General features: G+C 35.5%; 1 protein-coding gene across 3 annotated transcripts in view; it reads left to right on the top strand.

Moving 5' to 3' along the window:
- DOCK9 (dedicator of cytokinesis 9) overlaps positions 1-24,749 on the top strand; it is a 116,740-nt gene that overhangs the window by 43,288 nt on the left and 48,703 nt on the right. For all 3 annotated transcript variants that reach the window (XM_034060108.1, XM_034060107.1, XM_034060106.1), the window contains exons 6-23: positions 4,386-4,481; positions 5,365-5,499; positions 8,168-8,342; positions 9,615-9,682; positions 13,047-13,121; positions 13,218-13,358; positions 13,736-13,936; positions 14,074-14,196; positions 15,931-16,013; positions 16,466-16,588; positions 18,620-18,699; positions 18,781-18,968; positions 19,083-19,148; positions 20,082-20,174; positions 20,454-20,577; positions 20,948-21,069; positions 22,452-22,538; positions 23,168-23,257. In XM_034060108.1, coding sequence (XP_033915999.1) covers positions 4,386-4,481; positions 5,365-5,499; positions 8,168-8,342; positions 9,615-9,682; positions 13,047-13,121; positions 13,218-13,358; positions 13,736-13,936; positions 14,074-14,196; positions 15,931-16,013; positions 16,466-16,588; positions 18,620-18,699; positions 18,781-18,968; positions 19,083-19,148; positions 20,082-20,174; positions 20,454-20,577; positions 20,948-21,069; positions 22,452-22,538; positions 23,168-23,257 — 2,070 coding nt within the window. The remainder of the gene's footprint in view (positions 1-4,385; positions 4,482-5,364; positions 5,500-8,167; positions 8,343-9,614; positions 9,683-13,046; positions 13,122-13,217; positions 13,359-13,735; positions 13,937-14,073; positions 14,197-15,930; positions 16,014-16,465; positions 16,589-18,619; positions 18,700-18,780; positions 18,969-19,082; positions 19,149-20,081; positions 20,175-20,453; positions 20,578-20,947; positions 21,070-22,451; positions 22,539-23,167; positions 23,258-24,749) is intronic.

Raw genomic sequence — 24,749 nt, 5'->3', positions numbered from 1 at the left:
TGTATTCTTGACATCTGTCATGTGAGTAGAACAAGTTTTGGCAGATGGTGAAATTGAAGTTTTAATACTTGATAAAAAATAGCTTTCATAAAATCTGTCATGTTTTACACTGCTTCTGTGTAGATGAGCATATAGATAGAAATGTTTCATGCAGTTTAATCACGAAGATGGGTAAAATCGTAGGTCAGTCTGTTCCAGCAAGACAGTACACACACTTAAGCATATGTGACAATAGGATACAGTCACAATTTAGCTTGTCACAAATATGAGTATAGGATAAGAGATCCATCATGGAAAGAAAAGGTAAAATAATTGAATAAAACTAAAGTATTTTCGTTCTTGTCATTGGCTTAGGGAAACCAGAAATCATAGCCTCAAGAAATTTTCAAGTATGTTTCCAGTGTCAAAGACCTTTTTCAGTAACTGCTTCTGTTATTTTTGTCTTTTAATTAATTTTTACCACACCCTGTTTCAAAACAGAGTGTTTGAATGCCAGTGTTTTCTTTTCTTACGAGTACTTGGACTCTTGCATCACAGAAAAGAATTAGAACAAAAATAAAATTGTTTTGTGGTTTTCACCTTTTGACAGTTACTTTGCTTCTGATGCACTGCTGCATATGAAATAGGAGCTTGTTACAAGTTTTACTGGATTAAATGTGAAAAAGTAGTTTAAGGGGTGTATCTCTAGGATGCTGTTTCTTCAGCACTGTTATTAAACTGCACTGTGATATTTGGACAAATAATTTCATGCATCTGTATCTAAATCCTCCTGTTTGTAAGATGGGAATAATTTTGATTTCTATTATGCTGAAATTAAAGACTTGTCATTACTTAGTGTGACAACAGTGTTTTAGAAAACAGTTAAACATCAGAAAAGAAGATGATATGGTAGGTTAGGATTGGTCTAGGAAAAAGACTTATGGGTAGAGTTAGTTAAACACTGAAAAACTGTAGCTTGCCTGTTACCAGGTGCTGCTGTGTGTTTTACTAGGAAGTGGAGAGGACTTCCTGTTTCCTTCTACCCAGTTTCCTGTTAGAGCAGGCAGGACTGTGATATCTTTCAGAGGTACAGGCACTGGAGAAGAGGTTTGGTGCTCTTTGAGGAACTTAAAATATAAATACAAGAGAAAAGCATGTCAGGAAAAAAAGGGAGCTTATTGGAAGTAGGGAACATACATACCACATAAATCCTTCCTCAAGGGAAGGATTAATGCAAGAGGTCTTTCTTTCAAACATCAACATTTTTGTATGCCAAAAAGCATACATGCAAATCTTACACTAAAGGTTGTTTGGTTTTCATTTTGTTTAGCTTTTGTTTGTGATGGGTTTTTTGTTTCTTTGTGTTTTTTTGTTGTTTTTTTTTGTAAGAAAGCTGGTTTGTTAAGAGAATGATAGAAAACAAAAAGCTACAAGGGATTAAAAATTGAAGGAAAAACAGATAAAGATTAATTTAATCTTGCATTGTTAAAAAGGAGAGAATTACCTTTCCAAACCTAATTGGGGCTATCAGGTCATCAGTTTGATGCTTGTAAATGGAATTTTTAACTCAGCCTGGGATATGGGATCAAGATATGGAATTGTTTTTGTTGAAACAGTCGCTGTTGAAGTAAATTTTGGAGCTGAGTTTGTGGGAAAGATCATTAAAAAAAGTGAAGCACAGTGTGCAGCAGTAAAAATAAAAGTGAGGAAATTAACTTAGCAGTTGGAAACAGGAAATATGTTTTCAATGTAAAATTTGTGTGTTAACAACTGGGTTCTGGGTTCCTTTGTATTAACAGATGGTCAGCTGGAAATGTTCAGTAGTTTTTTGGCTCTGTAGGCAGGAATTCTGCCTGAGAGAAAGAAACTGTGTAACTAGAGACACTCAAATGGCAACCAGGTTTATTGTTAGAAAACAGCATACAGCTCAAAGTAGTTGGGAAACAGTGCACTTCCAAGATGTGGGATTGGGGAAAAGAGCCTTAATAAACCTAAATCTTAATTTTTGTTAACATAGGTAACTGTCGTGGTTTAAAACAAATCCGCACAGCTCGTTCACTCCCCCCCCGCCTCGCTCCCCCAACTCCTGGAGAGTTAGGAAGGAGAATCCAAAGAATGTAGCCCCCACGGGTTGAGATAAGCACAGTTTAATAGCTAAGGTATAACACAAATCATTACTGCCACTACTACTACAAATAATAATGATAAAGCCAATAACAAGTGAAGAGAATACAACACCTCACCAGCCACCGACCCATAACTCACCCCACCCTCCCCGACCGAGCACCAACTGATACCTCCTCCATCCCCCCAGAGCTCCAGCCCATTCGGGTCTTTCCAGGTTACCTCCTGGGTATGACGTGCTATGGTATGGAATACCTCTTTGGCTAGCCTGGGTCAGGTGTCCTGTCTCTCCTTCCTCCCGGCCTCCCCTCCTCCCTGGCAGAGCATGAGCTCAGAAAAGGCCTTGGACAAACCAAACATTTGAGCAGTAACTCAAAACATACTTGCTATCAGCAACCGTTCCCAGCCCGAAAGTCAAAACACAGCACTGCACCAGCTAGCAAGAAGGAGAAAAATGACTGCTACTGCTCAAACTAGGACAGTAACAAAGGAATCCTATGTATGGTTTGTGAAACTACAGAAAAGCATTGGTTGTTTTCTGCCAAGTTTTGATGATAACTCATCATCTACTCATCGTCTTTCACTCGTAAAGGTGGTTTTAAGCCATCCTTTCCTTAGGGATAACTCTCCCCAGCAGAGCTGGAGAATCATAGCTGGAAATCCAGTGTGTTAAGTTGTTGTCTATGTATACTGTATAAGGAAAAATGTTGTCTAGTTAATAGAGCAGGTGTGGGAGCTAATGACTTGAAAATGTGAAGCAAGTAGGCTGTATTGGTTGGACAGTGAGACTCACTGGGGCATGTGAAAATTTACTGTTTCTGCTCTTGTGCTTCTGGGGCATTATGTCAGATTCTTTGATAGTTGGTGACCAGTTGGTGACCATCTCATCCTTACTGGACCTAACTTCCACAGTATCAAGCTGACTAGAATTTTGTAGGGAACAGATTGTTGCAGCTTTGGTCTTCTGTTTGTAGCTTTTGGAAGTTCACATGTGCATATGAATATGCAAGCTAGACAGACTAAATAGGCTGTAGGTAAACTAACTAGTAACTTCTTACAGAATGTTCCTTGAATTAATTCCAGAAACTAATTCATATTATTGCAAAATTTGGTTTTAATGTTCAGTTTTTGAACTAATGACTCTGTCCCCCACCATGTAATCATTTTTTATTGTATGTTCTCTTAATAGCTGAGGAAAGGAGTTCTAGAAAGTAGTTGAGGCACTCAAGGAAGTTTTTTGGTTTTGTCTTCTACTGGATACTCAGCTAATTTTGAATGTTTGAATAGTAATTCATCAGGAATATTTCTGCTCTAGATGGTTGAAAAATCTTCCCACATGTTTAATTTGTTAAGGGTGTTTTTTTGTGTCAATATGGGTTACATCGACTGAAAACAATGGTAAAGGTAGTTTGGTACTATTCTAAAAGATTATTTGAACTGAGGATTAAATACTTATTCTGTGGCACTTACAAGTCTGACATTTTGATTGGTTTTGAGCTCATAGAGTACTGCTTTTTGGTAGTTAACATCCTGTGGGTGTTGGTATAGGTACTGAGTTCCACCAGCTGGCATATGGAAGTGGTATGCTGGCAGTGGCAGGGGGTGTGATGCGTGATGTATGCACTGGGTCTGCTGTTTGTGAACTTGCTATTGCTGCCAAGTTTGGTCTTGCTCTCTTTAGAAGTCTTTGATTCTGAACTATAAAATGGCAGCTCCAATTGAAGAATTCAAGACTTAGTTCTTTCTAACTTCCTAAGTAATGTTGTTGAAATAATGCATATAAAGCAAAATGGTTTGAGAAATCTTGATTGAAGTTTTGGATAAGCATGAGTTTACATTGTTCTTTTTGGTAATAGAAATTGGTAAAAAGTCTTGTACTGGAAGATTAGAATGTATGAAAAACTTGAAAAGTAAATGTAATAAATGTTTTGAGTTTTCCCACTTTCCGCTGTTTCAGTGGGATTTATCTTGAGTAGTATTCAGCTGTCTAGAAAGTGGATCATTCTGCTAGCCATAGAGAAAGCCTATATAAGTGGCTGGGTTACCTATTAAAGGTTAGATGAAGTCAGTCTCATCCCTGATTTTAAAATATAATAATCAGAAATGCAAAGCTATAGAATTTCAGCCAGGATGATAGTACATTATTGTCACTACATTTTGAGCATAGCTAATCCGTCTTTTAAAAACGATTTCTGAAAAATTTGGTAAATACAGCAGTTTCACACTGTGATGCAAAACTACTCTTCTACCTTCCCCCCCATCTCCCTTTTTTTCATCTGCAGGATGCAGCATCTCTTGGGTCTCAGAAGGGTGGAATAACAAAACAAGGATGGCTGTACAAAGGCAACATGAATAGTGCAATCAGTGTGACAATGAGAGTAAGTTTTAGCCTGTCTTACGTGTGATAAAATCTGAACATTAATATTTACCATGCCACTGTGCCTTTGAGAAGTGAATTTAGTGTGGATTACTTCTATAAAAAATAATAGTGTGGGGTGAGAGAGGGAAGCGTGTATGTAATTTATATTTGTGAGATCTTAGTTTTCTTTTATTCTATTTAAATCAAGAAAAGAAAATGCATCTGGTGAGAGAAGTCCAGTGTTTTAAAGATTTTTTTTAACCTAGACCCTGTTTTGTTATTAGTTGAAATAACTTGCCCAGGGAGGTTGTGAATGCTTCATCCCTGCCGGTGTTCAAGGCCAGGTTGGACAGAGCCTTGGGTGACATGGTTTAGTGTGAGGTGTCCCTGCCCATGGCAGGGGCTTGGAACTAGATGATCTTAAGGTCCTTTCCAACTCAAGGCCCGCCTGGACAAGTTCCTGTGTGATGTACTCTAGGTTACCCTGTTCTTGCAGGGGGGTTGGACTAGATGGTCTTTCGAGGTCCCTTCCAACCCTTGGGATTCTGTGATTCTGTGAAAAGGGACTATGTGATATGACATTTTATTTGTATTGCTTTTTTACTTAGAAACAAACAAGTTATTTTTATGGTTATCTCAACAAATATCTAATATTATAGAGTCAGTTTTCAGTGGGTCAAAAATTTGTTCAATAAAATCTTGCTGCAGGTGTTTAATTTAGTTTTTTAAGTTGTTATAATTAATAATTTCTGGTTTATTTTCTGAGGATATGAATAGACTATGTGTAAATAAAATATTTTTTCTAAAATCTATTATGTAAATAGCACTTAAGGGTTTTGTAATGTGAAGCTGATTAATACCAGTGTTGTAATTGTTTTTCTTTCCTCCTTTCTTTTCACAAGTCATTTAAAAGAAGATTTTTCCACTTAATCCAACTTGGTGATGGATCCTATAACCTCAATTTCTACAAAGATGAAAAAATATCAAAAGAACCTAAAGGATCAATATTTTTAGACTCATGCATGGGGGTGGTTCAGGTAATTATAATTTTTCTGCCTGTTCTTTGGTTAATTCTGGTTTTGGTAGAAAAGGATTTTTTTAAAACGACAGGTAACTTGTGTCAGACGTAGATAAGTATCTACTCTGCAGAGGAGCAATTAGACACTCCATTTTGTAGAAACAGTGAATGAGTCTTTAAAGGGCAGGAGACTGAGTTTTAGAAGTCTTTCTGAAAAAGAGAGAAATTACTGATTGATTTAAAGTATTTATCAGAAATATGGAATGAAGTATTAAGGCGAACACACACAAATCCCCAATCTTAAATCAGGACAATTAACACCAGCATAAAATTAGTTTGTTTCTGTTACATTTTGTGCTTACATGAGCTTTAAAATGTTTTGCATAGCTTCTTGTGTGGGATTTTTGTTGTGGGAATTGTATTAAATTCAGTCACCATTCCAGATGCTTTCATTTGACCTTTATAACACTGCTTTTATGTGCTTGTCTTTATTTTAAGAAGTTGAAGGCTTTGGTGAAATATTTGTCAGTAGCAAGTGCCAAAGAAAAGATTATTTTTCTTTCCTTGTGATTCTGTTATGTATTTACAGTACAGCATGTAACTCTTCTGTTAGGCATAGTATACCTGGAAAAAGCTCCTGGGCTTTAGGGGTTTGTTAACGTGGGTACCTTAATGAAAATGTATTTCTTGTGTAATAGTGAGGGGTTTTTTTAGCATTAAATTGTTTGAAGATTTATGCAGAGAGATACAACAGCCTCACAGAAGATTCTTTTTTTCCAAATATTGCAGTAATGTTTTTGGATACACATCTAATAGGTACTTTGCATGGAAGGTCTTTAACTGTAATAAATTTAGTCGTATTGCAAGTTCTACATGCAGATCTAAGCAGATTGTTTTGCCTTAGGTATACAATTCTGGCCAACTTTGATTTGTCTTTTTAGAACAAACCAGCAAAAAGTGTTGTAGACTTTGTCTTGCACTTAAGATGTCTCTTTCCTTTTGTTCCTCAGCTTCCTCTGCTTTGGTGCCCCTCTCTGTAACATGTACTGTCCATCTTCTGGCCCCTTTTGTTTCCCACTTAGGTAGTGGCTTGTTTCTGGTTCTCAGCCTGTGGCTCTGTTACAGACCATTGTGGGCAGATGCTACAACATTAGTTTGCATCATCAGAAAACACTGAGATTTTCAGAAGTTATAAATGAAAGAGAGGCACTGCAAGTCAACTGGAAGAGAACAAGCCCAGACACCAGTATACACAGGGCAGGCCACCCAACTGGAAAGCAGTTGGCAGGAAAAGATCTGCAGATCATGGTGGACACTAAATTGACCATAAGCCAGTGATGTGCTTGCTGTAAAGAAGGCTAATGATGTCCCAGGCTCTATAAGGGGGTGGTGTTAGCAGGTTGAGGGAGGGGATCCTTCTCCTCTGAGCAGCTGAACAGCACTGGTTGATGCCACTGGAGTCCTGTGTTCAGTTCTGGGCACCTTAATAAGAGGGAGACATGGACATACCGGAGAGAGTCCAGCAAAGGGCTATGAGGATGATGGAGGATGGGGCATCATTCCTATGAAGAGAGGCTGGTTTGGCTTTTTTGGGTTGTTTTGTTTTAATACTGAACCATATTGAGACTTTTCTGCATCACAGAGAAGTGCAGTCACATAATAATATGCAGTGTCTGTATCACACACAGAGTCATATATAGAGGCATAATTGCTCTAATTCAGTGATTTGTAAAAACTGACAAGCGTGATATCTATCACCTTTGTCAAAGTTTTATATTGTTGAAAGCTACAGGTTACTGTTCCTGAGAGTTTTCATTTACTTCAGTACTGATTTTAATTGGAAAGACTGCCTTAGATCTGGAGTCCATACATTTGTTTGTATCCTTCTTACAGAAACCCATCTTTGGTAGAAAGCTGACTGTTTTGCCAACAGTAGTTTGTCTGTTAATTGAAAGATCTGAGCTATAGTGAAACTAAAATGTAATTTGGCACTTAACTTAAAAAAATCCCCTGACCATCAAGTCTTTCTTGTTGTTTATTTTAATGTCTATTTAATGAATTACCATTTTTAAGAATTAAAATTATGATAATACAGAATTTTCAGTTAAGGTTTGTAAATTCATTTCCAGACACTTGAGTCAAGCTAGGTAGCATTTAAAGCCTTGATTTAAATTGTGCAAAAAGGATGACAGTGGTGGTTGAGGAACAAAGGAGGACTTTTTCACAACTTCATGCATATTTTAAAGACTAATAGTGTCAGGGCATTCAGAGTTGAAGTTGGTTACAGTTAACTCTTGGTAGAAAATCCCAACAAGCAAGTGATTCTCACTCAACTGTTAATAGTTTAATGCTTTTTTTTAACCTGTAGGTTTTAGCTTCATTTCTCTATGGGTAAATGAAGATTTTATATTTGTAAATTAGATATTTTTGTTTTTAAAAATTATTACAGGCAGAATTAGGATGAGAAACTGAAAAATGTGCTGTTACCTTTCATATTTCCACTTCTTGCACAGGTACAAGTAACTTCACAAGGGGAAATGTCAGAGAGAAAAAATGTGTAATTATAATACACTTGTTCAAAATATCGAACTGTGTATTTTTGTTAAGAGCTCTGCAATACATGTAGCTTTTTCTTTGTGAGTAGACAGTATATAAAGATATTATAAAGATCTTTTATTTTCCTACAGAACAATAAAGTCAGACGTTTTGCGTTTGAGCTCAAGATGCAAGACAAAAGTAGTTACCTTTTAGCAGCAGATAGTGAACTTGAAATGGAAGAATGGATAAACACTCTGAACAAAATCCTTCAGCTGAACTTTGAGGCTGCAATGCAAGAAAAAAGAAATGGAGAGTCTCATGAAGGTAAGCAGGGTTTCTGGCAGTGCTAATAGTTATGTGACAACATTTATGTTCATGCATTTGAAAAGAAGGGCTTCATTGCAGCTAAATGTTTTTGTTTTCTTTGGTCATAAAAATTGCAGGCCATTTCACTGTCTGTTTGAACTAATTAGAGTTTTGACCTTTTGGCATTAAAATAACACTGTTCTATATTGATTCCCATTGAATTAAGTCCAAAAGAGAACGAGACTGATCAGAAGTCTAGAAAAATAGAGCTCACAATGAAAAATCAGGACTGAGACAGTTTAAGGAAAAGAGAAAATTCACAAGGCATTTGCTTTGAAACATGTAACATGCTGCTTAAAATGGAATAATCTGTTATGTGGTCGCTGTAGGTAGAAGAATAAGAAATTGTGGTTGCAATAAGGGGCTTTAAACTTAGATGTAACTCCCTTGACCACAAATTTTTCCCCAAAGTACTGGAATAGATTGTTTGAGTGTTGAGTTTTTTCTGTTGGAGCATTTTAAGAATGAGTATAGCAGCTATCTGTAAGGAATGTGATGTTGGTATAGTTTGGTGGCAAAAGGGTAGTCAAGTACATTTTTCCTCTTGACAGTGGATGGGGAGGGCAGCTGGTATGAAACCAAGTGTACCCAGAAGAACCTGAAAGATGTTATAGAAGGTTGTTCTGCTTATAAATAGCACAGTATACCAAAAGGGATCATTAGAGTTTAAAATGAGGTATCACAGTCTTAGGTTAAGATTGCTGGAATTCAACAAGATGTTTGAAACAAAAGCAGATTGGAAAAAGAGAAGCCTGTAGCTCTGTGAAAGACATTTTAGTCAGTGGTCCCTAACTGACCTTAGGACCATAAGATGCTTATAGCTACCTGAATAGTTGCTTTGTAAGTCTAGTAAATCCAGGAGGTTAGAGCTGGGGACCTAAGGAACAGAGGGAACTTGTTTCGAAATCGCGTTACAATGCATAGTGGAAAGAGTAATGTAAATCTGTGCATTGAGTATCCCCTTTCCCCAGATAGATATAAAAATTAATATTAAAGCTGTTTTTTAGGTAAGATTCAAAATAGCTGCTACTTTACCTATTTATGTAACTGGTTACACCCTCCAAGAATATTGTCAGAATTGAATGATGATGCTGTCTACAACCTGTTTATGTTAAGCATTGTCATTTTTGAGGGGGTAGGTGTTGAAAAAAAACTCAGAAATACTTTTTGCTACAGAGTTTTGTGAGTAGTTTTGGGGGGTTTATGTTTTTTAATGTATTTTTATTTCAGATGATGAACAAAGCAAACTGGAAAGCTCATCAAGTAGTTTTGATAACTACTATCCTGAAATTGCCAAGGTAATATATATTGTAAATACTAACTCAGGATACAAAGTACTAAACATAAGTTAAGACACATGAACTTTCAATAAAGGTAAGGTATTGGCTTCTAGCTACCAGTCAGTCTGTGGTGCTTTGAAAGCTTAGAAGCGATTTTGTGTATAGATGTGGTTATTGAGCTCCTTCATTTTCTGCTTTTAGAGGCAAACTACTGTCTTAAAGTTGCTTATATGAATCTTGAGATGGTGCTTAAAAGCAGCATGGTTTTATTAGTTTATTGTATTTTGCGTCTTTTATATTGTTTTATTGCATGCAGGTAAGTGCTGAAGTATTTCTATAGAAATGTAGTTAATACTAAAGTCAGGTTTTATTGTCATAGCAGAGTTTAACAGCATCTTAATAGAGATGATTCTATCTATTATGATAGCTAACATCAAAAGATTCAGTCAGAATAGACTGTCAGACTTTTAGCACCCAAATTGGTTGGCTGACTTAATTCTTTCTGTGACTGCTTTGTAATCAATTTAGCACATGTACACAAAAAGCTATTATGTGATAATGTAACTTCCAGTATTTAGAAATTAATTGGGATTGTGGTGCATGCAATCAAGTTTTCCTTATAAGTATGCTGTTTGATGCTTAAAGCTCTTCCACAAGGCTATGAAAATTTACTTCAGAAACAAATATAAAATTGGATGCTCTTATTGTATGGAATATTTTTCTTTCTTTATACCAGAGTTTTGCAATGCTTAGGTTCCAAATGACTTCCAGAGGGGACTTTTATTTAGGGCTGCAGCACCTGCATATAGATTTAGTACTACAGCTGCTGTTTCCTGTTTCCGTAACCTTCTAGTCAAAAGGTTGTGGGTCAGCTCTTCAAGCTAGGTATTTTTCTAGTATGTTATTTTTCTCAGCTCTTTAAGCACTGGCTTTTTTAATTCCATGGTTAGAACACATTTAAATTTCTGTTTCCTTCAAAATAACTTTTTTTTTTTGTTTTCCCAGTCTATTTCATCTTTACTAAATAGTACCTTTCAAAATAATTTAATGTGTTTTTTTCTAGCCTTTTTTCCTTGCAAAGTACAGGGGAAAAATCTGCCCGTTTACATTAGTACACTCTGCCTTCACTTGATTACTTTATATAAATGCTGATTTTTTATGAGGATTTTTTCATTCTCTGTTCTTTCTTGCACTGTCTTTTCAGCTGTGGTTTTGGTTTGATTCTTTTTTCCCCTGTGGAAGACTTGCAAGTCATTGAGTCTTCTTTTAGAAGAGTTTATAGCTGCTCTATTATTTTTCTTGGTTCTAGAAGGAGATTTTCACAATAGCTGACCTCATATCAGTATGAGGAGAGAAAAATTCCTTCAGGGATGATTGTAGAGCACCTGACAATAGGGGAAAAAACAGTCTTCCTAGGAAAGGTTTAACCCTTGTGAGTACACCTCCAGGCCTTCATTTTTCTATCAACCACTGTTAGTTTATAACATAAAATAAATAAGATGGTATTGTGTGCTTCAGTGTACAGATGTGCACACATATATCTGTCTGTTCTGCCTGCTTCGTGTTTCTTATATCTGTAACTTATCTATAACTTAAGTACCAAGAATGAATGCAGGAGTTTTGTTGGTTTGTTGTTTGTGTTTGTTTAGGTATTTTTTTTATTTTCAGAGAAAAACAAACTAGACCTCTATCTTAAATAACTATGCGACTCTCATGATCAGTGTGCTAATGTATCTCCTTAACCATTATGAGTCCAAGTATTCCTTGAGGTAGGAAAACATGCTGTTTTTTTCAGGTGAGGAAATGGAATTAGGAGTCACTGCTGTGCTATAGACAGGGTTGATGACTACATACATTTTAAGCTCTTGACTTCTGACCGACTGCCCCTGCATATTCTTGTTGTCTCTTTAGCTCATAAACACCATTTAAAACTAGTCAAGATGCTTTAGCTGAAGCAGTTTCTGTATTGTTCCTATGACAAGATCATCTTCCTCTTCAGTTCTTGCCAGTGACTCTTCCCTTTCTAAAACATGCATGCAACCTTCTTGCCATTTTTAAACTTCTTCACAATTTAGTCTTGTATTTCTCAATCATACTGGCTGTTGAACAAGCAAAGTCTGTCAATACTCTACTGGTATCGGGTATCTGGGTCGTGTCTTTCACAACAACTCATTGTCTTTCCTCCTATGTTAAAGATAACAAAGTAAAATAAATCCATTAAGGCATCTATACTCAAAATCACACCTCAGAAGTTCCTCTTCTGTAATACATCCTTTAAGTCAAATAAAATACTTTTTTTTTTTCTTTTAATAATATTGTCAACCTAAAAAAGAATTTTGAGCTCTTAGAGTTGATTTTGGTTTGGTTTGTTTTTTTTTTCTTTTTTTCTTGAGACATAGTGGGAGCTTCTGTAGCCTCCAGATGTAGACAGTAGATCACTACCAGCTGATCATCAATTATGAGAATTTTGGGTTGGTAACTTCTTTTAATGCATACAGGCTGATCCAGAAATAGACAGCTGTCTGTAATATAATACTTTGTATCCCTGTTTAGCCAGCTACTACTTTGGGAATGGCAACTCTCCTACCTGGGTAATTTTGGTGCATGTATTATGTCTATTTGTCATGTCCTGTGACTTTAAAAATCATAGAATACTGTTTAAATCGTACTTTTTACTTTTATTTCTTTTTCAAAAGTAATGTGTGTATAACATCAGTTTTCACATTCTACTTTGTTCCGTTTTACTTTTGGTGTACTATTAATAGGTAGGTATCCACAGATCACAGGCAGGGTCAGTGTGCATTCTACTCTGCTAAGTAACTTTTACGTGTGAGGGGTTTATCTTTTGGAGGTTTCAGGGGTTTCCATCTACCCACAGAAAAATGCTTCTTTGGCAGTAGAGTTCAGGAAAAGAAAAAGGAGAAAGAAAAAGAAAAATCAAGAAGAGCTATGATGGTGTTCCTTAATTTAGGTGACCTGTTGTTTCCTGAGCAATCTCATGGTCTCAGGATAGCTCTGAGCATCAGCCTACATTCATACTTCTTTTAAAGTAGTGTTATGAAAGTTACTATTTAAGGAGGCAAAGTGCTGTATGAGCTACACTGGAGTACACTTCCCATAAACTTGGAAGGTTACATGTTGCTGATGTAAGTTTTTGTGTTTCTAGGCCTGGAAATGCTTTTAGAGCAGAGGAGTCTTCTTTCACATTTTACTTGGACCCGATAGAGCAATTTAAATTAAGGAGCTGAGTTAGGGAGAGAAGAATGCATGAATTAGAAACATGTAAAGCTCTGAACATCACAGAAAAAGGAATGCAATTGCAAGTTGCTTTAAAATAGTGTTATACAAAGGTTTGGGTGTTTTTTTTTCTAATTTTGAACAGAGTACCAGAGAAGCAGAAATAAAGTTGAAGAGTGAAAGCAGAGTTAAACTTTTTGCCTTGGATCCAGATGCACAGGTTAGCGTTTTTACAAAGAAGCATGTTACTTTATTTTATGTTGAACCTTTTGAGATAAAAAACCCTGACCTAAATTTTTCTTTTCTCTTTTTAAAGAAACTTGATTTTTCTGGTATTGAACCAGAAGTGAAACCATTTGAAGAAAAATTTGGAAAAAAAATTCTTGTGAAATGTAATGACTTATCTTTTAATTTGCAAAGCTGTGTTGCAGAAAATGAAGAAGGACCAACAACAAATGTAAATAATTCACCTAATTATTTTTTTTTAATATGATAATAAATATCTTAATATTGTGTTGTTACTATTCTTAATGGCAGGAATTTCTTGCTGTGATTGAGAAACTTACATTGGTGGGCTTTTTTCTACTCCTTTTTATAAGAATAAGAACCTAAATCCAATGTGAAGTAATTTAGCTACTAATCTTTACGTTGTATTGTAGAAAGTGGAATTTTACTATCTTTTCACATGCTGACAGTAGAGTGATAGACATGTGTTCTCATCTTCCTTTCATGCACTTGGTACTCATACAAATGTTACTTATCTTGCCTTCATACACTTTTTACAGTAATATCAAATGCCAACAGTGACACTTGATTCTTCTTTTTAATGTGTAGGTAGAACCTTTCTTTGTCACATTATCATTATTTGATATTAAAAACAACCGGAAGATTTCAGCAGATTTCCATGTCGATTTGAACCACGCCTCAGTAAGGCACATGATACCCAGTGCATCTCAACAGATGATGAATGGCAGTGCTGATAGCGTCCATGGAATTCAAGACATTCATGAAGCTATATTACAATATCCAAAGCAGGTAAGAACGAGTAACCTAAAAAATTAACAGGATTTTGGATCCAAGTAGAGAGCTTTCCTATGTGCTTTGAATGGCTTTCTGTTATGTGATGTAAAATGTGTGTGCATTTTCCTTTTGTTTTTCTCTCTTATTTCTAGGGAATATTCTCAGTCACATGTCCTCATACTGACATTTTCCTTGTGGCTAGAATAGAAAAAGTATTACAAGGAAGTATTACACATTGTGCCGAGCCATATATGAAAAGTTCAGATTCTTCAAAGGTATGTTACCTTCTTCTGTGGTGTGTAAAAAGTGCTGAGGTGGGACAGGTTGATTTCACATCAGTAAATATCAACCAAAAGCTTAGGTTTTTTTTTTAGGAGATTCAGATAACTGGATGATTTGACTTGGTAAGTTGTACCGGAATTCAAAGTATTGGATGTTAATGTGAAAGTTGAGTTGAAAATTGTTGAACAATGAACCATTCAATATAGGTCAGAAATTAACTGTATGTTTCTTAGTTAATTAGTCTTATTTATTGTTGCTGACTTCCTTTGTCTCACGTTTTGGTGACCACAGTTTACTGTGATGTTGTCTGCACTCTCGTGGAGTTGTTTTCCTTCAGAATCATTGAGATCATTAAGCCTCTGTTTTTACCTTTAAAATGCTTGCAGATTTGATGTAACTCAGATCACTTTCGGAAATAAGCCACTGAAACATCTGAAGTTTGCAGGAGTCCAGGATGACATAACATTTGAATGTTTCTGGAACATATCTAGAAAAAGCTTTGTCACTTGCTGCTTCTTGTCTGTAGCTGAAGAAAGTTTTAATTTTGTTGATTTACAGTTGTGCTTAAATAGTTTGACCTGGATAGCAGGAGAAAAGGTTTTTGTAAACAGTGTCAGCTACTATTAACATTCTTCCTGTTTTCAGCTAGTGAAAGGGAAGAAGGAATGGTTAACTTTCAGTCTCTGCAGAGGAACATTGTTCTTTCCTACTGATTTAATGCTGGCTAAGATACACATAAAAGAACTGTATTTTTCTCTTGGTCTTAATATAGATCAGACTACTGATTTGCTTTTCCAGGAATACTTGAGATTTTTTTTTCAGTTATTGTTGGAAAATATTGTTGGAAAACAGCAACTTTGTGTTTTAGGAGTCTGGTTTTGAAGTATATTTTGACTGTTACTCAGTTAAAACAATCCTAAACTGAGTAACTGATTTTGGTGCTCTTAGATCTGAGCTACATGGGAAGGTTAAGTAAGCCCAAGCATTCCCAAATTTGATGCTGAGTGTTAAGACTTCTGTCACTCTACACTACAGGAGTAGCCAAAAGGAACATCCATGGCTATATTAACTTATGCTATGCATTTCTGGTATTCATTTGTTTATAATTTTATACAGTTAATGCTTAGTTTGATTTTTTTTCCCCCTGCTCTTGTTCTTGGGGATTACAAAGCATTAAATTTTAACAACACAGTGGCGCAGCTCTTTAGGCCTCCATGTGTGTCAGTATAATGAACAAGTTCCAGTTCCCTAGAGAATTACAACTATGAACAATAAAAAAAAAACACGGAAGCAGCAAATTCTGTAGCCACAAGATCATTTGGTGAATTAGTGATGATTACTTGCCAAGGTTCTGTGCTTCTGAGTGACATTTCCCCCTTTATACAGGAAAGGATAATGGAGAGTTGGCTCAAACAACACACTAATAAACACATTTTGCTCTTGCTTTTGTATGGGATTTGTATATAATATTTTTTTCTTGCTTAATAAAATATGCATCATCAGGAGTGTTAGATGGGTTTGTGTTTTCAGCCATGAAATGCTGTGAAATTGGCAGGTCCTGCTTAACCTGACATGAATTAAGAGGTATTTTTGTTTCTTTAGCTCACATACTTAGGTTTAATCTTCTAAAGAAGATTTTTCCAATTCAATACGTGGGATTTTCCTTGTGTACTAATGGTACAAAAAAGTAGCTTTTAAAATGTGGCTATTTCTTATGTTCCTTGCAGGTTGCACAGAAAGTTTTGAAGAATGCTAAGCAGGCATGCCAGAGATTAGGTCAATATAGGATGCCTTTTGCCTGGGCAGCTAGGTAAGGACAGATCTTGCCAAGCTGTATTTTTTCCTGACTTTTCTTTAACAGTATTTTCTGCTTCTCCCTTTTTGTAAAACTTCATGTGCTGTTTAAATGATTTCTTGTTTTGCTTTAAATTAACCAAAGATTTCTGACAATCAAATTTATACGTCAGCTCGGTAGTAGGGGAAAAAAGTTATAAACATTAATTATATTCTTATTCAAACGATTGAATATTTACAACTGTTTTCTATTGTCAGGTTCTTTTATTTTACTATGAATGAAATGGTTCACACTTGATTTATTATGCCAAGCTATTTATATGTTAAAACTCACCTTACAATGGCAAGAGTACTAAATGCCTAATATGAAGGATGATGCAATGTGTTCTAATTTGAAGTAAAGAAATTTTCTGAAGTTAATTTCAACACTTTCATAAACTCAGCTGAAAGCAAGATTTTGACTTTCAGGACACTGTTTAAAGATGCCTCAGGAACGCTGGACAAAAATGCAAGGTTTTCTCCTCTCTTCAGACAAGACAGTAATAAACTTTCAAATGAAGACATGCTGAAATTGTTAGCAGATTTCAGGAAGTAAGTCTGATTTCCCCACTTTAAAAACCAGAACCCTAACAGCTCACCTTTTTTGTTATGGTCTTGAACTGGAGCATCTGGTGTTTTGATGGATGTATTTATATGTTTTTCACTTCAAATATAGAAGTTGTATAAATATTACTAAGACCTCCATGCAAGCTCCAAATCTTTTCTTTGCAGTGTTTGGTGGCTATAAGGAGGACTGAAGTATTATGCCATGTCTAATATGTAATAAGCATCATATTCTGACATAGCTCTATGTTAGGAGTTATGCTTGCACAATACACTCTTCTGGTTCTCAAAGGAAAACAAGTGTGAAAATCATATGTTCACTGACCTTGGACAGAAAACGCTAGCTCTCAGGGAAAGGGATTCAAGCCAGTATCCAGTCCACCTTTCTTGGGAATGCATGGAGCTCAGGATGCTTAAATAACATTGGTCATTCTTTCTTACAAAGTATTCCTAAAGACTGCAGCAGTTTGTGTGCAAGGCTTAAGAATCTCCTACTGACAGATGATCCTATTAACGAACAGTTTTAGTACCCTTTCTTTTTAAATAGGATATTGTTGTGGTTTAAGTGCAGTGAGTAACTCATGCAGGCGGCTCACTCACTCCCCCATCTTCTCCCCCACCCCGCTCCCGGAAGGATGGGGAGGAGCAGTGGGATGATCAGGTACAAGTTCACGTCCATCCTGCCCTGCTGCTGGGGTAACTAAAAACATTGGTGTTATCAGTGCTGTTCCCAGGCCAAAAGTCAAAAACACAACGCTGCACCAGCTACCAAGAAGGAGAAAAAATGACTGCTACTGCTGAACCCAGGACAGTAATAAAATTATAGAGCAATCTTTGATGCTTTGCAAAGATACTTCCAATTCTGTTACGGTACATTTAGCTGGAGTTTTATTAATATGAATAACTGCTAATCACAAAAAGCCTGGGCTATAGTTTATTTTATTCATGCTTACCAAATCTGATAGGAGATGAGGTTTGTAGCAGGTATTTTAATTCTATTTTAGCAAGCTGGTTAAAGTTTCATTGGAGTTTACATTAGCATTGAAATTGCTGTGTACTGATACTACTTGCCATAAACAGTATTACTGAAACTGAAACTAGTCTAGTAAATTAGCTTGCAACATCACTTTACTTTGTGGATTAAGGAAATGCTTTTGGTTATTTCAGCATCCTGCTTGTAGAATCATGTAGAGTATGTCACAGGAATTTTATTAATAGACTGTAATGTCTAAGGCTTAGCTATTGAAATTAGAATCTAAACTCCAACCAGAAAAAGTTGTTTGCTTCACAGCATGAGACTGCATTTTGGGAAAATACTGCATCCACTTCCTTTGCAATAATTTAAAAAAAATTATGCTCCTGACTATCAATACTAATAAAAGGTTCTGCATGCGTGTTTTAACATGGAAAATACTCCTACTTCAAATTATACTTCTGAATTAGCTTCCTGATAACATCTAAGAAATGTCATTGAAGGGTAGTTAATAGTAAATGTTTTTCAGGGTGAGTTATTACTTTAGAAAAAGGAAGAGGTAGGTAAAAAATTACTGAGTAGAAGATGGATTTTATTAACTTTCTGCTTTCTCTCCCCTTCTGCTCATCTCCTAAGTTTACCCCATTACCATACAAACTTGTCACTGGCCACTGAGATTTTAAAAAGCTTTACTTATATGTCCCTTCTTTGCTGCAAATTACAGTGAGTTATTGTGCACTCACATACTTACCTTTAACTGAGTTTGCCATTTTGATTTAAAGAAAAACATGTTTTTTTTTCTTAACCTTTTCCACACTTGTTAACAAAGCCTTACCCATTTTTTTTTCCTCATAATTTAAAGAAGAAAAGCTGTGAATCTAGGCAGAAAGCCAGACCAGATCAGTCATCCACCCCCAAACTACCTTTCCTCTCATATTCCTATTTCAGGATATTACTTTTGCTTCTGTTTCCTATTTCTCTTTTCTCTGGCATCTGATAGTTTTGCATTTGGCCTGACTGTGAGACTTTTTTTTTCCTTCCTATAGACCTGAAAAGATGGCCAAACTTCCTGTTATTTTAGGAAATCTGGATGTTACAATTGATAATGTGTCACCAGATTTTCCAAGTGAGTATTAATAAGCACTGTTAAATGAGACATTCAGGCTTTTTCTCTTCAGGTTTTTATTGGGTTTTTATGTATTTTCAGATTATGTTAACTCATCATACATTCCCATGAAACAGTTTGAAAGCAGTACCAAGACACTAATAACTTTTGAAATAGAGGAATTTGTTCCCTGTATACCTAGACATACTCAGCCTTTCACCATCTACAACAATCATCTTTATGTTTATCCAAAGTACTTGAAATATGACAGTCAAAAGTCCTTTGCAAAGGTGAGTAGAGGAAAATTATGTTCTTGTTTCTCAGGCTTAGTTAAGATTGTTTATATTTCTGTGTTGATCCATAGAATTAACTGTTTGGGGTTTTGTTTTTTAATACTGCTTTAGGCTAGAAATATTGCAATATGCATTGAGTTCAAGGACTCTGATGAAGAGGATTCTTTGCCTTTAAAGGTTAGTCTTTTGATTTTTGTGACTGATAAAATAGTGAACAGTTAGCTAAGTAACACAGTAATATCGGATTAATTTATCAAGTTTGGGACGGTGGCTTTCTGTCCTCCTTTTGCATTTGGCCCAAGAGTAACTTCTAGATAACTTGCTTTGTTTTGGTATGACAGATTTCTAAAGAACCGTCAGTAAATTTAATTTCCTTATATTAACAAAAATTCCAAAAATAAACTTGTTGCATATAAGGTTGGCTTACTCCTACTCCACAGGAGGAATTCTTTAAAATTACTATTTTAAAGCTTCAGATCAACTGCAGAGTCGAGCTCTTTGTTTGTTTATGAGCTACCACAGTGTAAAAGAGATTCCTGGAAGAAGAGAAATAGAAAAATATATAGGAAATCTGAGGTGAAATCACAGTGTCAGCATTACTGCGCAGCAAGCAGTCCACAGATCATGTGAGCACCTGTCTGTGCAAAAGAGCCAAGTTAAATACTTTTCCAATATCTGAAGGGGGCCTAAAAGGATGCGGGAGAGGGACTCTTCATCAGGGACTGTAGTGATAGGACAAGGGGTGATGGGTTCAAACTTAAACAAGGGAATTCAGGTTGGATATAACAAAGAAGTTCTTTACTGTGAGGGTGGTGAGGTACTGGAATGGGTTGCCCAGGGAAGTTGTGAATGCTCCATCCCTGGCAGTGTTCAAGACCAGGTTGGATGAAGCCTTGGGTGATATGGTTTAGTGTGAGGTGTCCCTGCCCATGGCAGGGGGATTGGAACTAGATGATCTTAAGGTCCTTTACAACCCTAACTATTCTATGATGCTATAAACAGAAGGTTAAAATATTTCAAATTCTAGGTGAAGCAGATTCTAAGCTGAGAGTGGAAAAGATTCACAGGTTTTCTTTTTGTTCTTTTTTTTTTTTTTTTTTTGATTATTAGTGTATCTATGGTAGGCCAGGTGGACCAGTATTTACTAGAAGTGCATTTGCTGCTGTTCTGCATCACCATCAAAATCCAGAGTTTTATGATGAGGTAAGCTACCTTTCTAACATAATGTTTAATGATTTAGGTATTATGTTAAATTTCAAAAACACAATAAAAAAATTGAAGATTGCAAAGTTCTTGATCATGATTTCAGTTAAATCAGCATCCCTTTTCACTGAAGTATCTTTGTAAGTTTTGTGTGTATAATTCTTAATCTTGCTTCAAATAACACATACTCTGGAATTGCTTTTTAAGTGTGAAATCAGTAAAGCATGTCACTGCTCTAGCTAAAGAGTTCTACAAAAGTTGCAATTCTTTGCCTTTCAGATTAAAATAGAATTGCCCACTCAGTTACATGAAAAGCACCATTTGTTGTTCACCTTTTACCACGTCAGCTGTGATAATTCAAGCAAAGGGAGTACAAAGAAGAAAGACATTATTGAAACACAAGGTTTGTACACTAATGATTTGTTTTCTGTAATTACTGAGGAAATTTTGAGGTATGCTTATACAGTAAGCCGTGATTTTTGTGATCCAAATAATGCTTTCTAATTACATTATACTGACTGTTTTCATTAATTATTTAATTCAAATGTTTCAAATGTTGTTTTAGAACATTTATCAAATATATGGGGGTTTTTCAAGCTTGGTGACAGTTTATTTGCATGTGTAATGATTTCTAATTGTTTTAGTTCAAATCATTTGACTTTTACAGTAACGTTTTCTGGCTTATGAATTACATATCTGAAGTAAGACTTTTGTAAGAGTTTATGTCTGGATTCATAACACACTTAAAACTACTTGTCTTTCATGTTCTGTAGTCGGGTATTCTTGGCTCCCTCTAATAAAGGATGGAAGAGTGGTGACCAATGAGCAAAACATCCCAGTGTCGGCAAATCTTCCATCAGGCTATCTTAGTTATCAAGAAGTGGGGGTTGGAAAGGTATGTTATATAAAATTAATATTAAAAAAAAAAAAAAGATGTGGAGAGAAGGTTTGAATGTAATTCCCCAGGCTGATAAGATTTAAGTAATTTTCTAGAAGAATTTGTTTTTCTTTTATAGTTGAAATGGAGTTCCTTGCAAAACTGACATCTGATTTAAAGGAAACAAGCAAACACAAGTAGAAATGGGAGACAAAACTTATGATTAAATTCTGACTTTTACAAGAATTTGCATCAACCTATCTGAATATAGCTTTTCATTTAGATTTTTTAAGTACTTACTTCTGTTATTATTTAACTGATGTGCTTGGGAAATGTTTATTTTTTTCTAGTAATAATTAATTAGAAGTTACAGTAATTTTAGATTATATTAAACTATTTTTCAGTTTATGAAGATTTGCAAATAATCTGAAGTCCTGTACTAAATTTTTTTTAGCATTTCATGCTGTCTCCTTTCAGTAAGTCCTTTATTCCTGAAAAAGTCTTATTTTCACATCTTGACTTTTGTGACCTTTATATTTCACGAGTGAAATTTATGGTTGTACTTTTCAAAGCAGAAAGCTTGCAAAGTTGTAGTAATAAAAATGATACCAAGGAGGATACAAAATGTAAAATGTGATAGGCAATTTGACTAAGAAAATGAAATGCAGAGATGAAATTGACTCATTATGGAGGAAGAGGCCTAAAATCGGCAGCAAGAGGTGCTGCTCTCCTCCTGTTCTACCACCATTTCTTTTTTAAACTCTGCTGTAAGCTTTCCAACCATCATCTCCTTCACATCTCATCTTTTCACATTGTAGGTGTATTCTTTATGCCTCTGCTGTTTGTCTCTGCTCATGCCCATGGGTAGAAGGTTAGGACCAATATGACTAGCTGTAGATCTAGCAATAAAATCTCTCCCTAACTGGTCAGGATAGACAGCTGAGTGTTCCCATTCTTAGTTCTTTGGATATGGGATGGAAAGGAAGCACTGGCTTTTGTTTACTGTTTGTAACCTCTCTTAAGGTTTAAACTCTGTCAGTATCTGTGGAAATTCTTTTTTTTTTCTTAGAAAACTAGTAGATACTTCTCTCTAGTCAGAAGTTTCTTTGCAGTTGTAGGTGAAACATGAAATCTGTGACTTATAGAAAAGCAGTTTTGTTAGCCAGTGAGGAAACCTCTGTGGGACGTACAAAAAAAAAAACAAAACATTTTAAGCTTCATAAGTGGTTTTGATAATATTGCCTGCATAATTTTCCTTTTTTTATGACTTTATTCATTGCACACATTTCTTCAACATGTTCAAGAAAAATATAAAAATTGTTTGTGGTACTATAAACAAATTGTTTTACTCTAGTATACTGCTACATTATTTTACTTTTCCTCTGCATATGTGCATGCAGCATTCTGGTCCTGAAATTAAATGGGTAGATGGCGGCAAACAACTGTTGAAAATATCCACTCATCTGGTGTCAACTGTGTATACACAGGTGAGTTATGAAACAAATTAAATTAGAGAAGGTTTTAGGAATAATGTATGTTTGTTTTATATATATAAAATTGGGAAATTTCTTAAAGTCAGTATGTTGATCTCTTCTTTGTCTCTTGGATACTCTGCATGGTATCTCTTACATGGACTGTGAAAAGCAACAGATCTTACATGGAAGCTGTTAAAAATGTGAGCCTTTTGTCTAACATTGTCATCCATTCCAATCTGAATTTCACTGTTAGATGAGAGGTCATAATTGTCTGAAAGGTATCTACTGGCATGTCTACAAAGCAATGAGTCCTGTTATAGCTGCTTATAAAATATATATTATAATTGGTTGGGATAATGAATGTTAAGTATGCTATTTTCTGCATGTCAGTTGGTTTGCAACAAATATAGGTGGTGGTTTGTATTCAGAAATCACTGGAAATTTCTTACATGCATTAAAAAAAATAAACATTACATGTAGAGTAAGTTTTTGGAATAGTGAACTTCAGTTATTTTTGAAAATTGAATCTGTGGACACCTATATGGATTTCTACATATAAGTATTTTTAATGTGTTCTGCTTTGGATTATGGATAACAATGTTGGATTTCGTTTAATTTGTTGTTCTTTTTGTCTTTGACAGGACCAGCACTTGCATAATTTTTTTCAGTACTGTCAGAAAACTGAGTCTGGAGCTCGTGCACTAGGAACTGATCTTGTAAAATATCTTAAGGTATAAAATGGCAATGAATAACAGATAATTTATTTACTTATACTTTTGCAAAGCCTTAGAGCTTCAGGCATTTTCTTGATCTCATTAATAAAATAATCAATATAAGAAAGAACAAAAAGATACTTCCTACCTTAGATAAATTTACAATTGCAGTGTAAGAGGAAACCATGAGGAAATAATGAAACAGCATTGGTCAGCCTTAGGAGTGATCATTTTGAAACACTGGTGGCTTAGCTTGTCAAAATAATCAAATTTAACTGCAAGGAGGAATAGCAAGGAATGATGACTCCTGATTTTCTAAAATGTTTCTTAGGAGGTCATAATTGTCATGTCTACAGTTTTCTTTCAGGATTAGATCAATAGAGTACATGGCTTCCCCAGCAATTTTGTCTCAACCAAGTAGACTATATTTTTAATGTGAAGCCCAAAATTCAGTCACCTTAAAAATCTATGTAAGGTATCACAAGTAACTATTTTTCTTGGGCACAACAGAATTTGTAGGTGTAATTGAATACCATCAGTTGATAAAACTGGACTGTCTACTCAGGACATTTAAGTAAGAACTTGACTATTAAATGTGGCACACTTCTAAACTGGACTTGCTTTGGGACCCAGATTATGTCAGAACCATGGCTCTGAGTCTTCTTCCTTGTCCCAAGAGTTCTGTGATCAACTTTGGTATAAAGCAGGACACATTACATTAGCAGCAGAATAATGAATAAGTCTATTTGGAAATAGGGTTGGTTTTTTTATTATTACCATTTTTTACTGACAGACCTGTTTCTCCATCTTCTATTTGTCCTTATCATTCTGAAATTTTGCAATCCTAAAACATGCTGGCAAAGCATAAATAACAATTGTGCACCCCTTTAGAAGGGATTCTGGCTATTGTAGCCTCACATCAAAAGGGTAAAACAAAGACCTAATAATTTTATAGCTAAACTTCATCACCCCCATGGTTACTTAGAATGTGTCACTAGAGATTTCTCTCACTTCGGTTTCTGCTATTGACATTCTTGTTTTGAGAGGTCATTTCTCTCCTTTTTAACTTGAACTATCTATTTCAAGTTCCTCAATGATTTTCTTTTTTTAGATCTGGAGCCATCATGATTTCTACTGCTTTCTGCTGCAGTAATTGTACCAGACAGTCCCCACTTAGATGACACTAGCACTAAGCCTGGTAGTGTTTGGCTTTAGAAGTCAGCACTCTGCAATACTGAGGTCCTGCTGAAGAGAGAATCCTCCTGTGATACCACATTTGCAAATCCTGTCATCGTTACGCTTTTCAAAATAGTCTTTCTAACTGTGTATATGTGAGAACCTCTTTACCTGTTGCTTCCTACTGTTTGTACTAGATTAACACATCATATTGTCTTTATTGCCTTGCTTCATGGTAACAGAAAATAAATGCTTTCTTCTATGTCAACTACTACTTATGGCTATTTTCAGTTTCAGTTGGCCGAATTCCTGTCTAGCTTGGTCTCACAGGGAC

Source organism: Melopsittacus undulatus, chromosome 2, assembly GCF_012275295.1.
Source record: "Melopsittacus undulatus isolate bMelUnd1 chromosome 2, bMelUnd1.mat.Z, whole genome shotgun sequence".
Lineage (NCBI taxonomy): Eukaryota > Metazoa > Chordata > Aves > Psittaciformes > Psittaculidae > Melopsittacus > Melopsittacus undulatus.
This window is presented reverse-complemented; position numbering and strand designations above follow the sequence as displayed.